Below are 21,086 nucleotides of genomic sequence, written 5' to 3'. Positions count from 1 at the left end.
TTTGACCCGTTTTACCAATATTTATTGAAACTCTATATGTATTAAAGCCTTATGGGTCACCTCTACCTCCTGGGCCCCCCGCTGTAGTTATACCCCTGGTGAAGGGCGAATCTGTCCCATTGTCCCAGGGAAAATTTGAAAAAAGCTTATTTTCACATATATTTTTTAGATTTAATTTTCACTGCACATGACATATTGTGCTATTTTTGAAGTGCCTCTTGACTAGTTTTTGGCTGGTTTTGTGGCCAACTTTGAAAATTAGACCTGGCAACCCTGGGTCAGAGCTATAGTGACAGCTGCCACAGACAGGGGAGCGTCAGTCAACACCTCAACACTCTTCTCTGCGTTCCTAGGAAGCACATTAGCACAATGCCTGGGGGATGCATGTGGGCCTGCCCCGTTACCAAGGCAACGAGGAGTGGAAGCGAAATGTCAATAGTCCCAACGCTGGGTGCCCGAGAGCAAATAAATACCTATTCCTATTATCTACCATGTTGTACGTCAGTGGGCGTACCCGTGGCGTCAGTGGGTGGGGCTATGACGCATCGATCAGCCGATCGCCGTGTCAATCAAGGGAATCCCGCCTGGTTTTCCTTATTCGGAAAACTGGGCAGGAAGTATAGACCCGGCCTAGACCCCTCAAAATACCGGGCTGTCCGGGTTAAAACCGGACAGGTGGCAACCCTACTGGTAACCCTGGGCACTGAGAAGGCTACTGAAATGTTGCGCGCCAAGGTAATCAACGTGAATTCAGTGTGCTTTAAAATGAATGGAGGTGGCTTTAAAGGAGACTTATAGGATGAATGTAAAAACCCTAATTATGTAGGCAATTATAAGTAATATATGGTGTTGCTTTTACATGGTGCTAAAAATTAATATTATATTTAAAAATAGCCCCTTTATTAGCGCTCCCTATAGATGTTCTCTGGTCCCTGTCTGTGTTTCAAATGAGGGGTGGGCGTTTCTTAACAGTCCCTGCAAGAAGCACAGTAGGAGGTTGACAGCCAATCACAGCCCTGCAGTTACACAAGCGCAACATGCTTCAGTTCCCTATCAGGTCCTGCTAGCTGCTGATTGGTTCCTGTCCTACAATGCAGTGAGCTGCTCCCCTGCACAGCCTGGGAATTCAGGGAGCAGGAAGTTGAAGGGAAGGGAGGGATTATTAGGGTTTTTGCAGAAATATTCAATCCTGAAACGCTACTTTTTAAACACAAAATCTAAATGAGTATAACACACTGGTATATTCTAATTTTTTACACGAAATGTCTAATTGTAGTCACATAAACGTTGAACCGCGTACAGAATGAATATATCGATACGACAAGCCTTGTTATTATTATTATACTATCTACAAATGGGGCCGAAAGGCGTGAGGGCGGGACTGTGACGCTACGTCCTTCCTCGAGAAACGTAACAATTGCCCCGCCCCGCAGTATGCGTCAGCCCTAGCCCAGAACCCAGAGATCATTGCGCGAGCGGAGGAGGGCATTTTGTGGCGAGAGAGACTGCTAGAGGGGGAGCAGGAAGAAGAGAGCACAAGATGGCGGCTTGAGGAGGATCAGGAGAGGGGTTGCGGTTGTATTACAGGCTGGGAAGTCGATAGACGAGCCCGTGACTGAGGGTCGGGAAGCCATTAGAAATACGCAGCGGCAAAAGAGCGGGGGGTTGTTGAGAGCGGAAAAAGGAACGAAAACGGGTGACCCCCCCCCCCAAACACAACAAAGAACTCAAAGTAACGCGGATACTGTTGTCCCTGTGCGGAAGGATCTGCTTTTGTCACTTCTAGTCTCCCCACGCCGCATCCGTTGTTAATCTGTTCCGCTTTATACCTCCGGGGAATCGGTACCACCCCGGATCATGGCGAGCAGCAGCGGCTCCAAAGCCGAGTTTATCGTCGGTGGGAAATATAAGCTCGTGCGGAAGATCGGATCTGGCTCCTTTGGAGACATTTACCTGGCGATCAATATCACCAATGGCGAGGTAAAAAAAAAACATGTTTGTTTCACGTAAATAGCTTGTAGCACTGCGCCGGGGTGGGGCGAACCCCCGAGGGCGAATACGCCGAGTTCCTGGATGTCTTCGCGTGGGCTTCTGGGAGTTTGGGTCAGAAACGTGCTGAGAGCCCAGCGTAGCCCCAGTATTCTGCCGAAACACGTCTGCTTTATCACTCGCTGTATCAGGGCTTCTATTCCTAGTTAGGCTATTGGCAAATTGTCCAATTCCTCCGCCATTAGGATTAAGTTTCAGTAATCTGGTAGTGTCGTCATAGGTCCTACGTCATGTAGAAGCTGTTTGATGTGTCAATATTTTTAGACCACCCTCTGTCAAGCAGCTCTGTGATTGGTCATTTAATCGTATTGGTTGGTGTGTTGGGCTTCTTGAGCTGGCCATGCATGAAGAGAGAGCCAAACGAGCGGATCTTTCACCGACATGCCCACCAGCGGCAGGACTATATCTGGGGAATCCTAACATTCCGCCCTAGGGCCAAACACTCCGATTACAATGAGGAGCAATGGCCTCCGACGGGTCGGTCGACAGAGAAATGAAATATTCCCAATTGATATTGTGGCCAGATATCGATCGGGAAGACCCGTCATAAAGCCCCCATACACGGGGAGATGAATTGCCGAATTGGTCTAAAGGACCGATATCTGCAGCTTTAATCTGCCTGTGTATGGCCAACTTCTGCAATGTTGCTAATGAGGGGGCCATTTTGGCATGTACCGTTATCTACTAGAGCAGGGGGTCCTCACCCTTTATTACTCATGAGCCACATTTAGGGTTTGGCCACACAAGCAGATTCAGGGAGATTAGTCGCCAGGCGACAAATCTCCTCTTCTTCGCAGCAACTAATCTCCACAATCTGCTTTCCGCTGGCTAAAATTTGTCAGGCACACAGATCGCTTTGTTTTCCAAAGTCACCCTAAGTTTCCTTGTGAGGCAATTACGGGTTCAGTGTGCCTGCCCCCCAGGCGTTTTTCATTTTAGCCGGCGGAAGGCAGATCAGGGAGATCTTCACGAAGAAGAGGAAATTTTTCGCCTGGCAACTAATCTGCCCGTGTGGCCAGACCCTTAATTGTAAAATAAAAAGTTGGCGAGCAAAGTCCATGGGGATGTCTGATAAGGGCTGTGATTGGCTGTTTGATAGCCCCCTATATGGACTGGCAGCCTACATGAGGCTCTGTTTGGCAGTACACCTGGCTTTTATGAAACAAAAACTTGCCTCTAAGCCAGGAATTCAAAAAGAAGCTCCTGCTGTGCTGGAGCCTTCCTACCAACAGAGGAGAGTTGCCTGTCTCTGCTTGAACCTTTCCACCTACAAGACTAGCAGTGTATTATGTTTCTTTTCTAATGTCCTTCAAAAGGGCAAGAAGTCGCCATTTTTAGTTGATGGTATTTAAAGGAGAAGGAAAGTCGTTTAGCACTTGGGGGTGCAAAATGTTAGGCACCCCCAAGTGAATGTATTTACTTACCTGAAACCCGAGCCGGTGCTCCTATCAGCAGAAAACTGCACCGGCCCAGGGTTATACCAGTGAGCACCATGGAGCAATCCTCTTCTGGCTTCTAATTTCTTCAAATTTCCTGGGGCAAGCGCATGCGCAGTTGAATGTAATAGCTGACTTTTTAGTTCGGATTTTCACTCTAATGCGCAGCCGCGAGAAGAAAGAAGCCGGAAGAGGATCACTCTGTGCCGCTGTGCTCATTGGTATAACTCCGGGCCAGTGCAGTTTTCTGCTGATAGGATCACTGGCTTGGGGTTTCAGGTAAGTCAATACACCCCCAAGTGCTGAACTACTTTCCTTCTCCTTTAAAGAAGTGGGAAAAGGACACGGGCATAGGTCATTTCGTGTATTTTAAGATATGAATAATAATAATGTCACGATTCAGCATACCGACACGTAGTATGAATAGTATGAGGGAAAGGTAACATTGCAGCTACAAATTGTGCCTTCGTTTAGCTCTGAGGTAACATTTGAGCAAAACACCCTTTATATAGGTTTCTAGTTAAGAAATTGTTTTCAGGTTATTTTCCAACCACCGTATTGGTTATCATGGCCCCTTTTTACAGGGTACATTATTCCAAATATAATCCCATTTGTGGTTCTTTTTTAAGCCCCTTTGCACTTTAACAACATTTTCTCAAAACACTGGGAAAGTAAAAAAATATTAAGCTGCAGTAGCTATTTCCCATGGCTTTGCTTAAAATTCTCATCTCAGTTAAAATCTCAACCCAGTGCCATGTTTATTGGTGAGTCTACATTCCTGGCCTTGTCATTAAAGGGAAAAAATCTCCTTAAATACATTTTGTTGCTTCTGTCAAGGGCTGAATTAAATATTTTCAACAAGATTTTATTTTTCTAAATTAAATACGGAATTGCCCTTTAATCTTTTGATCGCTTATTTTTTAGTAACAGGTGTATAAGCCAGTATTCATTTTGTCGCTCTTGTGTTTTAACCGTTTTTCCCTGAAGCTCTCCAGTGACCCATTTAATCAGATATCAACCTGATGTAGTTATTTACCACCGCCACTAGTGGTTTAAATATTGTAATAAAAGATAACTATAGGAAGATTTGGAAGTGGTGTAAAAGTAAAGGGGATATAGTTTCACACTTAAAGGAACAGTTCAGTGTATAAATAAAAATTGGGGAATATAGGCTTTAAAATGGCTTTCTATCTTTTATTTATTTTTTTGCCATTTTACCAAAATCTAACTTTATGAATAGTCCTGTCTCTGTTGCTTCAGTTTGGCAGCTCAGTAATCCAGTTGCAGATTCTGAATTCAACCTGATACGTCAGTTGATTAATTTCTCAGCAGCATATATGGAATATTACCAAATATTGTATTGATTCTAACGGCTGCTTTTAATGAAACTCAGGTATTCCGCTTAGCAGGGACAAAGTTAGAAAATGAATACATTTAGAACAACCCCCGTCCCCACCCCCCTCCGAGCTTCTTTAGATAGACTTGAAAAATGAAACTTTACCCTTAAATATTAGAAAACCGGTGACAAATGGCAAACAAGTACATGTATGGGACCTGTTATCCAGAATGCTTATGACATCTGGCTTTCCAGATAATGGATCTTTCCATAATTTGTACCTTAAGTCTACTAGAAAATCATGTAAACATTAAAGAAACCCAACATATTGGGTTTGCTCCCAACAAAGATTAATTATATCTTTGTTGGGATCAAGTAAAAGCTACTGTTTTGTTATTACAGAGAAAAAGGAAATAATTTTTAAAAATCTGGATTATTTGGGTAACATACAGTCTATGGGAGATGGCCCTTCCGTAATTTGGAGCTTTCTGGATAACGGGTTTCCGGATAACTAATCCCATACCTAATTTACAAAGTATTTCTGTTGGATTGTTTGAAAACAACTGAACAGGAAAAAGTGTTGCAAGATGAACAACCCCTTTAATTTTTTTTTTTTTTTTTTTTTTCATTTTTCTAATGTTTGAATTATTTACCACCTTATGGCTCTTTCCAGTTTTAAAATGAGGAGGTCACTGACCCCATCTAAAAAGCAGTTGCTCTATAAGGCTACAAAATTGTCTCAGAATATTACTCTCTACACCAGTGATCCCCAACCAGTAGCTCGTGAGCAACATGTTGCTCCCCAAACCCTTGGATGTTGCTCTCAGTGGCCTTAGGGCTATTCCACACGGGGAGATAGCGACGCGTTTGCGGTCGCGGCGACAAAGCGCCGCGACAGTCGCCGCGACCGGCGCAGGCGACAGTTTTGTATGGGCGCCTATGTAAAAACGCCTGTGCTAACCACACGAGGCGATGCGCTTTTCAACAGTCGCCTGAAAATGCCTCGCCAGGCTTTTTCAGGCGACTGTTGAAAAGCGCATCGCCTCGTGTGGTTAGCACAGGCGTTTTTACATAGGCGCCCATACAAAACTGTCGCCTGCGCCGGTCGCGGCGACTGTCGCGGCGCTTTGTCGCCGCGACCGCAAACGCGTCGCTATCTCCCCGTGTGGACTAGCCCTTAAAGTAGGTGCTAATTTTTTAGTTCCTGGTTTGGAGGCAAGTTTTCGTTGGATAAAAACCAGATGTACTGCCAAACAGAGTTTCCTGTAGGCTGCCAGTCCACAAAGGGACTACCAATAGCCAATCACAGCCCTTATTTGGCTCAATCCAGGAACATTTTTCATGCTTGTGTTTACTCTCCAACTCTTTTTACATCTGAATGCTGCTTACGGGTGAAAAAGGTTGGGGATCCCTGCTCTACACTATGCTGAAAGCTCATATATAGGCGAAGCACCCCTCTTAAGAGCAGAAAGCAAACAATCACTTATCACTGATTATTTCTGCCTTTCCTGTTATACATTTTAACTGAACCCATCACTCTGTTTAAGCAAGCGTTAGTGAGTGGTACCCACATGTCCCTGCTAGGGGAAGTGTTGACAGGCATTTTATAGCCTTGGCTCTCCCTAAAAGCATAGTGGCAGTTATAGGAGAACTAAATCCTAAACATGAATATGGCTAAAAATGCCAACTTTTGTATAATGGCCTTATTGCACCAGCCTAAAGTTTCAGCTTGTCAATAGCAGCAATGATCCAGGACTTCAAACTTGTCACAGGGGGTCACCATCTTGGAAAGTGTCTGTGACACTCACATGCTCAGAGGTCTCTGAGCAACTGTTGTGAAGCTAAGCTTGGGGGTTGTCGCAAATTCTCAAGCAGAAAATGAGGTTGGCTTGTAATATAAACTTATGCTACAAGGCTGATAATTAAATTCTGATGCTAGTTGCACTGGTTTCCGTGCTGCCATGTAGTAATTATTTGTATTAATTACTAATCAGCCTTATATTGTGACATTTATATTCTATGTGAAGAATACTGTATATTGTGAGTGTGTCTCTAAGCTTAGTAAGTGACAGCTGCACAGAGCATGTGCAGTAAATCAACAGAAAAGATGGGGAGCTACTGGGGCATCTTTATATACATATCTTTACTGCTAAAGGGCTGTGGTTGCCTTGGGCTGGTACAGAAGCACAAAACATAATGTCCAATATTTCTAGCCTACTTCTCCTTTAAAATGCCATGTGTACCTTAGCCAGAATCTGTCCAGAAGAAGCCTATGGGAGACCTTGTTCAGTCATCCCATCATTGTTTGTAATCAAAGCAGCATAACAGCCTTCCTTTTTCCTATTTTTAAATGTTACATTTCTTTAAGTGTTTTTTTTTTTTTTTTTTAAAGATATCCTTTTTTTTTTAAAGTTTTAAATGATAACATTAATGTTGATTTTTCCTCTACATTGACAAACTTTTATATCCGCTAAAACTCCTGCAGTTCCGTAAACAATGCATTTCCAGTGTGACGCAATGTTCTGTCATGCTACAATCACAGCCATAACCACACAGCAGCCTTTTGGAACAATTTGACTTCACCTAAGGAAGGTCAAAGAGCAACTTTGTAAACAATTTTCAAAATACTATTCATCCTTATTTTACACTGTTGTTTTAAATGTGTGGTTCAACTTTAAAGGGATACTGTCATGGTTTTTCAAAACACATCAGTTAACAGTGCTACTCCAGCAGACTTCTACACTGAAATCCAATTCTCAAAAGAGCAAACTGATTTTTTTATATTCAATTTTGAAATGATATGGGGCTAGACATATTGTCAGTTTCCCAGCTGCCCCAGTCATGTTTTCCCATGGCAGTATCCCTTTTAATATGTTATCGAATGGCCAGTTCTAAGCATCTTTTCAGTTTTTTTAAGTTATTTGCCTTTTTCTTCTGACTCTTCTACTTTCAAATGGGGTTCACTGACCCCATCTAAAATGCTCTGTAAGACAACACATTTATTGTTATTGCTACTTTTTATTACTCCTTTCTATTTAGGCCTCTCCTATTCATATAACCGTCTCATATTGAAATCACTGCTAAAATTGCAAACTGGAGAGCTGCTGAATAAAAAGCTAAATAACAAACCACTAATAATAATAATAATAAAAAAAAAACGATTTGTCTCAGAATATCACTCTACATCATACTAAAACTTCTTTCAAAGGTAAACCTTATGTTCTCTTACCCTGAGCTTGGGCTTTGATAATTGTATGCCTGCAGAACTGAATCTGCGCCATTGCATAAAGCTCCCCATAGACGCGACGATTCTTCTTGCTGAATGACCCGATTTTAGTGAAGTCTGACCGCTGTTAGTGGGATTCGACCGATCGTACATCTTACGATTTTTCCGCCAACATCTGTCAGGAAATGGGCCAGGTTAAAAAATCTTTTGTCGGCCCCAGTGCAATCTATCTGTTTGCAGGGCCAAGCAGGCAGCTCCCCTCTGTTTTCCTGGCAAATTGGTCTTTTTAGTTGATGGTAAATTCGTACGATCGTTCCGAGAAAATAGTGGTCTCACGATGAGGATCGGATCTTTTAAAAATCTCAACATCTATGGCCAGCTTTACCCTAATAACATTGTATTATCCTCCACCACCTTGATGCACAGTTGTGGCGCGGTTTGTTCAGGAGGTCCTACCATGACTTCCTTAACAATTTGTTTAGTATGAATTGAGTTGCCCGCCAGTGTGATTAATGCTGCTCCTGTGAGTGAGAAGGAATGCATTGCTCTAATTCCAAAGGGAAGAAAAAAAATACATGTTAGAACTCTCATTTTGCATTTTCCAGGCGACAACAGAAAAATTGTATACACTCACTGAAATGTATTATGTATTGGTGGGAAAAGCCATGTAAAATGCAAGAAACCCTAAAATGTAGGTTTTACTGTATAAAAAAAGTAAAAGGTAAAAGAGACCAATGCTAAATTGTATATGCATCGTAAACTATACAAGTCCCTTTCTGTGTCTTCATATTTGCCTCTCCTTCCCATTTCAGTCATCTTGGGTCTTAAATGTTGCATATTTAATTTACATTTCATTTTTTTTTTAAAGCACAAAGTTGAGCGTCTGTTGTTTACAATATTTTAATATTTCTGTAGGAGGTAGCCGTAAAGCTGGAATCGCAGAAAGCTCGCCACCCCCAGTTGTTGTATGAAAGCAAATTGTACAAGATACTTCAAGGAGGTGTTGGAATCCCTCATATCCGGTAAGAAACCACTTCTTTTGCCACCAAAACATGTTCTTGCTGTATTTACACAAGTTGCAATACAGGTATGGGATCCGCTATTTGGAAACCTGTTATCTAGAAAGTTTCCGATTTACGGCAAGGCTGTCTCCCATAGACTTCATTATAATCAAATAATCCAAATTTTTAAAAATGATTTTCTTTTTTTCTGTAATAATAAATCAGTAGCTTGTACTTGATCCATACTAAGATATAATTAATCCTTGTTGGAAGCAAAACCAGCCTATTGGGTTTATTTCATGTTGACATGATTTTCTTGTAGTCTTAAGGTGTGAAGATCTGTTATCCAGAAAGCCAGGTCACAAGAATTCTGGATAACAGTTCCATGCATGAATCAGTTAATAGTGCTGCTCCAGTAGAATTCTGCACTGAAATCCATTTCTCAAAAGAGCAAACAGATTTTTTTATATTTCATTTTGAAATCTGACATGGGGCTAGACATATTGTCAATTTCCCAGCTGCCCCAAGTCATGTGACTTGTGCTCTGATAAACTTCAATCACTCTTTACTGCTGTACTGCAAGTTGGAGTGATATCACCCCCTCCCTTTTCCCCCCCAGCAGCCAAACAAAAGAACAACGAGAAGGTAACCAGATAACAGCTGCCTGGTAGATCTAAGAACAGCACTCAATAGTAAAAACCCATGTCCCACTGAGACACATTCAGTTACATTGAGAAGGAAAAACAGCAGCCTTCCAGAAAGCATTATTCTCCTAAAGTACAGGCACAAGTCACATGACCAGGGACAGCAGAGAAATTGACAAAATGTCTAGCCCCATGTCAGATTTCAAAATTGAATATAAAAAAATGGATTTCAGTGCAGAATTCTACTGGAGCAGCACTATTAACTGATTAATTTTGAAAAAAACTTATTTTCCCATGACAGTATCCCTTTAAGATGCATCGTTATGTGGTGAATACAGTTATATTTATATATACAGAATTACCCAGCACTATCATGCCTCCTACCTTACACAAAACAGTGCTAATGAATGTCTCATTGGTGTGACAAGCTCCTGCATTGATAATGTCTCATTCAAATTAACGCAATTCATACTTGCCAGTAGCTTGATTATTGACTAGTAATTTGCTTAAAGGAAAACTATACCCCTCAAACAACGTAGGTCTCTCTAAAAAATTTTTTGCATAAAACAGCTCATATGTAAAACCGTGCTTCATGTAAATAAACCATTTTCATAATATACTTTTTTAGTAGTATGTGCCATTGGGTAATCATAAATAGAAAACTGCCATTTTAAAAAATAAGTGCCGCCCCCTGGGAATGTATGATTCAGGGTGCACACAAACATGGTGAGCCAATTAACAGACAGTTGTCTTTCGCTTCAACACTTCTTCCTGTTACAGTTAGAGCTGCAGTATTTCTGGTCAGGTGATCTCTGAGGCAGCACACAGACCATCACAAAATGGTGGTACAAGGCAAGAGATGTAAAAGGATAATATTTACTTAAATATATATTCCAGTTTGATAAGATTGTTTAATATGCCACTTAATTTGATATAAACTCTGTTGCTCAAGTTTTCGTTTTGGTGGTAGTTTTCCTTTAATTACTAACCCCTCGCATAGTTTCTCAGACGGGATCAAGTATTAAAATGAAAATACTTTCAATTGCACTGTTATGCAAGAAATAACAAAAGCAATAGATAATACAACAGGCAACACACATTTCAGTGCAAGGCATATTAAATGAGATATAAAGTCTTTAAACCTATATTCAGTTTGCTTTTCATAAAAACTGATCTGTGCTCCAGCTCCCCTTCTCTCCACGCGCACAGACTTCAGCCTGCATTAATTCCTCAACCCGGCTGGACAGCTGGTGCCTGCTTTACTTCAAAATAAGTGATACTTTGTGTACAACACAATCTGTTGGTTCCTAACTAAAGCTAACCTCCCTGACCACTTCACACGCTGCTTCCCTGACACTTGAGAACTCTGAGGAGGGGAGATTGTTTTGAAGTAAAGCAGCCACCTGTTTGCCGGCCCGTTGAGGAATTCATGCAGGCTGAAGTCTGTGCACGTGGAGAAAAGGGAAGCTGGAGCACAGAAAATCACGATTTTTATGAAAAGGGTACAGAATTATTAATTGAAAGTATATTGAAGATATTCTTATTTTTTGGCAGTGGACCCATTAAAGGAATTTCATTTTTTGACTTTACATCCCCTTCTATATGATCCAGAAAAACCAGACTGCTCAGCCATTTCTGCTTAGATCTGTGGTGCTGTTTCTAATTGGTTTACTTAAATTTATTTCATTGGTAACATTTTCTTAAAATATACACGCACAAATGGACTTAAAGGGGTTGTTCATCTTTAAATTAACTTTTGGTATGATGTAGAGTGATGGTCTGAGATAATTTGCAATTGGTTTTCATTTTGGTTTTTGAGTTATTTAGCTTTTTATTCAGCAGCTCTTCTTCAATTTTCATTATTAGCTAGGGTCCAACTTACCCTATCAACCATGCATTGATTTGAATAAGAGACTGGAATAGGAGAGGGCCTTACTAGAAAGATGAGCAATAAAGAGAAGCAGTAACAATAAATGTGTAGCCTTACGCATTTGCTTTTAAATGGGGTCAGTGAAAAAAGTCACACAAAAAAGGCAAATAGTTATAAAATTATAAAAAAATAAAGGAAACCAACGGAAAAGTTCCTTAAAATTGGACATTCTATTACATACTAAAAGTTTAATTAAAGGTGAACCACCCCTTTAAAGGAACCGTAACACCAAAAAATGAAAGTGTTTTAAAGGAAAGACTCTGTATAGATATGTACTGTTGCCCTGCACTGACAAAACTGATGTATTTGCTTCAGAATATATAGTTTCTATAAACAAGCCTCTGTGTAGCCACGGGGACAGACATTCATGCACAGGCTACACAGTAGATAACAGATTCGTTCTAAAGAATCTGTATACTACAGAGCTTATCTGTTATCTGCTGTGTATCCTGTCTTTTCCCCTTTTCCAGCTTTGAATGGCTACACCCATGGCTATACAGCAGCTTGTTTATATAAACGATAGTTCTGTTCCTGAAGCAAACCAGTGCAGCACAACTATATTATTTTCATTACTTTAGGACACTAATTTTTTCGTGTTACTGTTCCTTATACCTTTAAGCATATTTCAGCATAAGCACTCCATGCAAAAAAATTTTTTGCTTTCAAATTAAGTCCTATTTAGTTTTTCTACATTAATATGTGTATATGTACACACACACACACACACACACACACACACACACACACACACACACACACACACACACACACACACACACACACACACACACACACACACACACAAGGGAAATCATTTTTAAAAATTTGGATTATTTGGATAAAATGGAGTCTATGGGAGACAGCCATTCCGTAATTCGGCGCTTTCTGGATATCGGGTTTCCGGATAAGGGATCCTATACCTGTAGTTTCTATTAGGGATGCACCGAATCTTTGTATTCGGCCAAATCTTTCTCGAAGGATTCGGGGCTTCAGCCCAATCCAAAATAGTGTATTTGGTACATCCCTAATTGTCATGTCCTGAGCCATGCGGTCTCCAGCATCTCCAGTGCTTCTGAACTAATGCAGATGTAGCCAGAGGGGTACCTCACTAGTACCAGCCCTTTTTGGCCTTCCCACAAATCCAGGCCTACCTATGCTCTGGTAACTAACAGGCAGACATTTGTCTTTTCTGGTAACCCAGGTAGTTGGTTTAATAGATCTTCAGATAGTTTGGCCCCTGTTCCAGTTTAGACCTGCAGTGAAAGCCCAGTAACTTTAACCTTCATAAACGGGAAATTCACTTTCACGTCAACTTCATTATGTTAACTACCCTGGCAACTAATAAATACATTGATTTATAGGCTTTCTTTTCGTTCTTTCTTTTTTCTTTTTTTTTTAATAAAATTTGGACTCCTGTTATAAAATTTGTAAAATAATGAAGACCTGGTGTATTGCATTAGAACATGCAAAATGCATTTGTAACAAACTCTAAAGATGACCTGTCACCCAGACACAAAAAGCTGTTTCATAAGTCCTTTTCAAATTAAACATTAAATCCAATTTCTATTTTTTAATAAAGCATTCATAGCTGTTGTAAACTCATTTGAAAAGCCTTAGTCATAGAGGTGGGGCAGACAATTACTTTCACTTTCCATTCAGCACTTCCTAGATGTCACGGCTTTCCACACATTCCCCCATTCCCTTAACCATTTAATTGTGTAGCCAGTGTATGGGGATGGACATCAGGTCCCCCGTTCTGGTGCACAAACAAGATTCTGAGCTGATGCAAAGCTTGTCTTAATAACAGTGTCCACAAAATGGTTCCTGCCTGCTTGCTATAATTATGAATTCCCAGACTGAAGGAAACAAGATCCAAATAATTTATATTGTGTAATTAAAGTTCATTTTTCTTGACTAATGTGATGAAATAGGATTTTCAATATTTTTTTAGGTGATGGGTCCCCTTTAATCCTATCATATTTTAATTTATTTTACATAGTATTCCTTTCATCTAACTGCTTTACACTGGGTTTTTCTACTTTAATCTTGTGTGCAAACTAGGACTTGGCAGCTGGAAGGGCAGACATACATAAGTCCTTTTCGTATCAGGAAAAGTATGTTCTGCTGTTGCCGCATGTGTTAGGAACCTGTTGAGGATTCACCTATGAAGATGGCTAGATTGCAGTATGCCTTTCTTGCTAAAACATGGAGGTTAATCAAAAGGAGAAGTGCTGTGTGTAGTAAATTCACTAGAATCAGTGTCTCTTTTAAATCAGGTAGACTAGACAAACGCCACACCTATATACTATTCCGTATTCATAAGGGCTAGGCCACACGGGAAGCTTTCAGGGAGATTAGTCGCCTGGCGACTAATCGCCACGTCTAATCTTGCTGACGCGAGGCAATTTCGAGCGACTTTGAAAAACGTATTGCCGTGTGTGAATTGGCACAGGCGACTTTAGCGCTAGCGGGTGCGAGATACCAGCGAGCCATTCAGGGAGATTAGTCGCCTCAAAGACACGGCGATTAGTCGCCAGGCGACCAATCTCCCTGAATCTTCCCGTGTGGCCCTAGCCTTAAAGGAACAGGAACACCAAAAGATGAAAGGCTTTTAAAGTAATTAAAATATTTTCCCTGCACTATTGTACAATTGGTTTGTACTACTATAGTTTATATAAACAAGCTGTTGTGTAACCAAGGGGCAACCATTCAAAGCACAGGTTACATAGCAGACAATGGATTCACCCTGTAACAAAGCTCGTCTGTTATGTGCCAAGTAACCTGTTATCCTTTTTCAGCTTGAATAGCTGCCCCCATGGCTATACATCAGCTTATTTATATAAACTATAGTAGTCTTTCTAAAGCTAACATGTGATTTTTACAGATAAGGGGCAACAGTACATATTTTAATTATTTTAAAGCACTATTATTATTATTTTTTTCCTTTAAGGAGCAATATACCCCTTTTTCAACACTTGTTCAATGAACAGGACTTGTGCTGAACAGAAATTTTGCCTGTTTTTGTAAGGAAATACATTTGTATCACTTTTGCACAGGGCTACATTTAAAAACAACATCTTATAGTACAAGTATAAAATGCATATGCTGCATTTATACAGTATATATCTAAACTGCATATAGCTATTTTGTATACTTGTTTTTCACACTACTTTTCTTTTTGTCCAGGTGGTATGGACAAGAAAAGGATTATAATGTTCTAGTTATGGACTTGCTTGGACCCAGTCTTGAAGATCTTTTCAATTTTTGCTCGCGTAGGTTCACAATGAAGACAGTTCTTATGTTAGCAGACCAGGTATGCAATTTACTTTAAGAATCCTAAAATGCCATCATACAAAAGTAAAATCCAAGTTGCAGAAGTGCAATCAGGGTTCTTTCCATTCCCTTAGGAGATGCATTTAAAGGATCGGCAATATCAATATCAAAAACAACAACAACAACAAAAAACACAGACATATTAAACTTTTAAATTGTGAAGTCTTTATTAAGAAATAACTTAACGAAACTCCGCTTGCACTCCTCCTCAGAAAAGGCGACACTGCGACGATCCATCATGCAGCACTCGATTTCTCCTCCCTGGCTCTCCTATAAGGGAGGAGAAATCGAGCGCTGCACGATGGATCACAATTTTGTTTTGCTTTTTTGGAGAGGAGCGCAAGCGGATTTTCGGTAACTTATTTCTTAATAAAGACTTAGACGTTTAATATGTCGTATTTTTTTTTTTTTTCGTTCTATACCAACAAATTTTTTTAAAGAAAAAAAATTTGTTGCTGGTCCTTTAATAACTGTGTCTTTGTTGAAGCCCAAAGCTTGTTAAAACTATTTCAGTGTCTTTCCTATAGCACGGAAACTATTTGCTGAAAAAAATTGATGCCATCAGGGGATGGGGAAAGGCATTCTGCCATGCAGCTATAGTCTGCAACTTTTGTTTGTTACTTTTATCAAGGTCCTGGGGACTTTGCAGGCAGAGAAGTTCAAAAGGTATTGCCAGCACTTGGCACCCAGTATAATTAACATTACAGCATATTTAAGCAAATCTGATACTGATTATCAGGGTTTGTGTAATGCTAAATATATTATGGGGAGTTTACCCTGAGAATCCAAATGGCCTTGGTTAGAAGGCCACACCCCTTGCTTTGACTGTGGGATGAAAAGTCATAACCAACCTGTGAACAATGGCTCTTTAATTTGTTTTAAAGTGCAACTATCGCAATAATGAAAATTGAATATAAGCTTCCTCATACTGAAGTAAGCAACTTACTATATACAATCAATTACAAATTCTGTACCATTTCTTAAATTATAAAGTTTATCTTCACTACCCCTCTCTCAGCATCTGTTTCTCCTCATTCTGTCTTCATTCAGGAGTTGGGTGTCTGATGAATGATCCAATATTAGGGATGCACCGAATCCACTATTTTGGATTCGGCCGAACCCCCGAATCGTTCTTGAAAGATTCGGCCGAATACCGAACCGAACCCTAATTTGCATATGCATATTGCATATGCAAATGAAAATTAGGAGTGGAAAGGGGAAAACATTTTTTACTTGTTTTCGTAATTTCCCTCCCCGCCCCTAATTTACATATGCAAATTAGGATTCAGATTCGGTTCGGCCTGGCAGAAGGAATCGGCCGAATCTGAATCCTGCTTAAAAAGGTCGAATCCTGGATTCGGGGCATCCCTATCCAATATATCTTACAGGGGGCTCCTTTTGCCTAGAAGATGTATTAGAGCTCACTCTATTAAAATCACCAGAAATCATGTCTCTCTACATGCATAATTTGTGCAAAAGTCAGTTATTTTGTTTGTACTGGAATCCGTTATTTGATTCAACTGCTAGAAATGGAACCCACCCATAAGATATATTGGATCTAACGGTCAATGAATATCTGACACCCAACTGCTGCATGAGAATGAAGAGAAATGGATGCTGAGAAAGGAATATTGAATATAAACTTTATTTGTGCAGAATTTTTAATTGATTGTATTTAGAAAAGAGGGAACCTGCTCCCAACTACAGCATCATCTAAGCATTCCAGATTAGGGGTTTAATACCTATTTAAGAATTGTATCTAAATATCTGACTGCACTGATAAAAGCAATCATTTTGCTTGCATGTTTATTATATTACCTTTTTTTTTTTTATTAATCACACAGTACTTTTAGGTGTTAAAACTTATTTTCTTTTTACACTACAGATGATAAGTAGAATTGAATATGTACACACAAAGAATTTTATACACAGAGACATTAAACCAGATAACTTTCTAATGGGCATCGGACGTCACTGTAATAAGGTTAGTGTTTTATATTTCTCTGCCCAGAATTGTTTTGAATTAATGTTATGCCTGCTTGATGTCACTTGTCAATGCTCACATCTATACTTCATTAACATTTTAACTAATCATTGAACAAGCTGCCCTAGATTTAAATTATCCAGTCTGCTAGACTGCTTTTGGTTTTGCTGGACCATTATAAATAATCTACAAATGTATATTGTGCAGCTACCTAACTAAGCAGCATTTCTTAATTAAAAACCAATTAAGATGAAATGTGATTAAAAGAGGTCATGCCGCACACACAAATTGTTGTTTTTTTTCTCATAGCAAGACTACATAGAAGACTGACATACTGCAGACCTCCTTTAATTATAATTATGTTCTAGGAAATGGCAGGTCTGGATTTCATTAGGTTGCTAGTGGTGCATGATTTCGCTAATTTAAAGGAACGGTAACACCAAAAAAATGAAAGTGGTTTAAAGTAATGAAAATATCATGTACCTTGCACTGGTATAACTGATGTATTTGCTTCATAAACGCTACTATAGTTCATATAGACTAAAGCAAGCTGCTGTGTGAAAAAAGGCTATATGGTACAGGTTAAATAGTAGATAACGGATAACATCATTATGTTCTACAGAGCTTATCTGCTGTGTAACCCTGAGCCTTTTCTCCTTGGAATTGCTGCCCCATGGCTACACAGCAGCTTATTGTTTCTGAAGCAAACACCGCAGTTTTGCCAGTGCAGGGCAACACTGCATTATATTAGTATTACTTTAAAACACTTTCACTATTTGATGTTACTGTTCCTTTAAGCTTTAAAGTAGCAGCACTTTTAGGCTCATGGCACGCAGTGCTTTCCCCACCAGTGTATTTCTGACTGTAAAGAAACTCCTGCCATTGACTTCACTGCCAATATGAATTTTGGCCTTAAACGGACTGAACTCTGATGTGACAGTCATTTATAATTCAAATTGCTGGGTAGCTGCATGGGTAGTGACAGGCAAGGAAATACACCAGCAGTGAAACCCCTACATGTGCCGTGAGCCTTACTGAGCAAACATTACATGCATTTTTTGACAGTGTTCCTATGCTAAATTTGGGCAGACAGGCAGCAATTGGCCAATCAATAAGCATGCTGTGCATTACATGAACATTTCCAGTGTAAATTCAACATGGGCACACAAGCAGTAAAAATATGGGAACAAATGTACATCACCTTATTGGAAGCAAGATTGCCAATTGTGCATTTCTATTCTTAATTTCTCATCGTAGCTAATGTTTACCTTTGTTTGCCTGTATGAATGCCAACTCAAGGCCAGAACATGTTAACTAGGTTACAACCCAGGTGCTCTGTGCACTACGAAGGCATATTGTTTTCCTCTGTGTTTTTGTTTTTTTTTTTAAATTTATTTATTTTGTGGCCCTTCCCTACTACTGTCTCGGCTCTGTGCTGATTTTTTTTTTATCCAGACCTTTATGGAAATACCTTGTTTTTCCATTTCATTCTTTCCTTTGGCACTGTTGTTTGGGAAAAGTACCTTGTAGCATTTGACTCTTTCCCTCCCTCTTATATACTCTGGCAGCACTTTTGTGTTTTTGGACTATTCTCATTTGTGTGTACCCAGGATTATGCATTGTTTTATAACCAGCATTGCTCTGGTATTGGATTACTATTCCAATATGGGCTTGAAGTAAACGGTATAATGTGTTCATGGCTTTCCATTATGTTGACTGGCTGGTCCTGACCAATATTGATGCACCATATCTGCCAGTGTATGGTGAATCGGTATATCTGGAAGTGAAGGATTTCTAGATTCTGTTCAGGTTGTCAGTAGAGCAAGTGAGCTCCATGTGTCCACTTTTATGGGCAATGATACATGAGGAGTTAAAGGAAATAACACCAAAAAATGACAATATAATGTACTGTTACCCTGCCGTGGTAAAACTGGTGTGTTTGTTATATAAACTATAGTAGGGTTTCTGAAACAATCTACTTTGTAGCCATGGGGGCAGCCGTTCAGGCACTACACAATAGATAAACACATACATTGTGAAGAATCCCATTGTATACTACAGAGCTTATCAGTTATCTGCTATGTATCCTGTCCTTTTTCAGCTTTGACTGGCTGCACCCATGGCTACATAGAAGCTTGTTTATATAAACTATAGTAGAGTTTCTGAAGCAAGTACCTCCATTTTACCAGTGTAGTGCAAAAGGACATTATAGTTTCATTACTTTAAAACACACTTTTTTTTTGGTGTTACTGTTCCTTTAAGTAGATATTAATGTATAACTACCATCGGGCCATTAGGTTTAGTCTTGATGTGGCTGCCGCATTGACATTTATGGTTTGTTCAACGGCCTGCTCTAAATTATTTTGATGCTAGTTGACTTAAAGGAAAACTATACCCCCCTAACAATGTAGGTCTCTCTAAAAAAGATATTGCATAAAACAGCTCATATGTAATATGTTGTGTCACAGACACTTTCCAAGATTGTGACCCCCTGTGACATATATGAAGTCCTGCTTCATTACTGCTATTAAGAAGATGAAACTTTAGGCTGGTACAATAAGGTCATTATAAAAAAGTTGGCATTTTAAGCCATATTCATGTTTAGGGTTTAGTTCTCAATTTAACTGCCGCTATACTTTCAGGGAGAGCCAGGGCTATCAAATCTTCCAAACACTTCCCCTAGCTGGGGCATGTGGGTACCACTCACTAACGCTTGCTTAAACAGAGTTATGGGTTCAGTTAAAATGTATAAAATGCAATTGATACTACAAGGCCCGATACATGGGTCGATAAAAGCTGCTGACAGTCCGAGTCAGCAGCTTATTGGCCCGTGTGTGGGGCCATCTGGCAGACTTCCCTGATCGATATCTGGCCGAAAGTCAGCCAGATCTCAATCGGGCAGGTTAAAAATTCCCATCGGATCGCGGCTGCATCTGTGCGTTGATGTGATCCGAGATTCAACCGCCCGTTTTGGATGCATTATGATCCGATCATTGGGCCCTAGGGCCCACAATCGGATCAGCCTGATAAAGGCCACTTCAATGTGGGCATATCAGGGACAGATCTCTGTCTATGGCCACCTTACGGCTCTCTTTTACTATGCGTTTAAATGCAACAAACAATGCATCAATTGCTGCCCTTTTGCTATTTATTTAAATATATAGTGGCAGGCCACCAAGTGCCAAATCATACAAGTGCAAGGAACGGTTTTGAAGGCAAGTATTTTTGATAAAGGCATCCTATTCGCCAAGCACTGTAGCAAAACCACAAAATAAGTAATGGCTCTTAAATGTTTTATTTTTAATTCTTAAGGGTAATTAAGAGTTGAGAATGTCATTCCGCTTGGAACACCCCTGCTTAGATTACCTTCTCTTGCTGTGCATGGTGGTCACTGCACGGGGTTCTTAAGTTATGGAATCCCAGTGCCACCCCTACACCCAAAAATCTTTACATAATTATAAAAAAACACTTTGCTGTGTTATATGAGGTCTCTGCAGCAGCTGTTTAAACACTACACCCCATCGGAGCCCTGCAAGGTGATTATTCATAGTTACTCTAATCAATAACTGTAAATTTCAATCGGTTTTTAAGTTTCATCTTGTTTTCCAGAAATTTATATATTTTTATATTTTGATTGAATACATATTAACCCCATTATCCAAAAATGGATTTAGTATAAACTATTTAAATATATATTGGCATTGAAGCAGTAATTCCTTAAAGGGATACGGTCATTCAAAAAGCATCAGTTAATAGTGCTATTCCAGCAGTCTTCTGCACTGAAAATAGCGAACAGATTTATTTTTATATTTAATTTTGAAATCTGACATAGGGCTAGACAGTGTCTGTTTCCCAGATGGCCCCAGTCATGTGACTTGTGCTCTGATAAAATTCAGTCACTCTTTACTGCTGTACTGCAAGTTGGGGTGATATCAACCCCCCCCCCCCCCCAGCAGTCTAATAGAACAATGGGAAGGTAACCAGATAGCAGCTCCATAACACAAGATAACAGCTGCCTGGTAGATCTAAGAACAACACTCAATAGTGAAATCCAGGTCCCACTGCGATACATTCAGTTACATTGAGTAGGAGAAACGACAGCCTGCCAGAAAGCAGTTCCATCCTAAAGTGCTCTCTCTTTCTGAAA

General features: G+C 39.9%; 1 protein-coding gene across 7 annotated transcripts in view; it reads left to right on the top strand.

The window, feature by feature from the left end:
• The first annotated feature begins 1,428 nt into the window (after positions 1-1,428).
• The window catches only part of csnk1a1.S (casein kinase 1 alpha 1 S homeolog), a 37,727-nt gene continuing 18,069 nt past the window's right edge, over positions 1,429-21,086 (top strand). For 2 of the 7 annotated variants that reach the window (XM_041587505.1, XM_041587504.1), the window contains exons 1-4: positions 1,429-1,980; positions 8,963-9,069; positions 14,809-14,935; positions 16,841-16,939. In XM_041587505.1, coding sequence (XP_041443439.1) covers positions 1,858-1,980; positions 8,963-9,069; positions 14,809-14,935; positions 16,841-16,939 — 456 coding nt within the window. In that variant the 5' untranslated portion in view covers positions 1,429-1,857. 7 annotated transcript variants of the gene reach the window in all.

The sequence above is a fragment of the Xenopus laevis genome, chromosome 3S (assembly GCF_017654675.1).
Source record: "Xenopus laevis strain J_2021 chromosome 3S, Xenopus_laevis_v10.1, whole genome shotgun sequence".
Classification (NCBI taxonomy): Eukaryota; Metazoa; Chordata; class Amphibia; order Anura; family Pipidae; genus Xenopus; species Xenopus laevis.
Note: the sequence above shows the minus strand (reverse complement) of the source record. Positions and strands in the feature narration are given on the sequence as shown.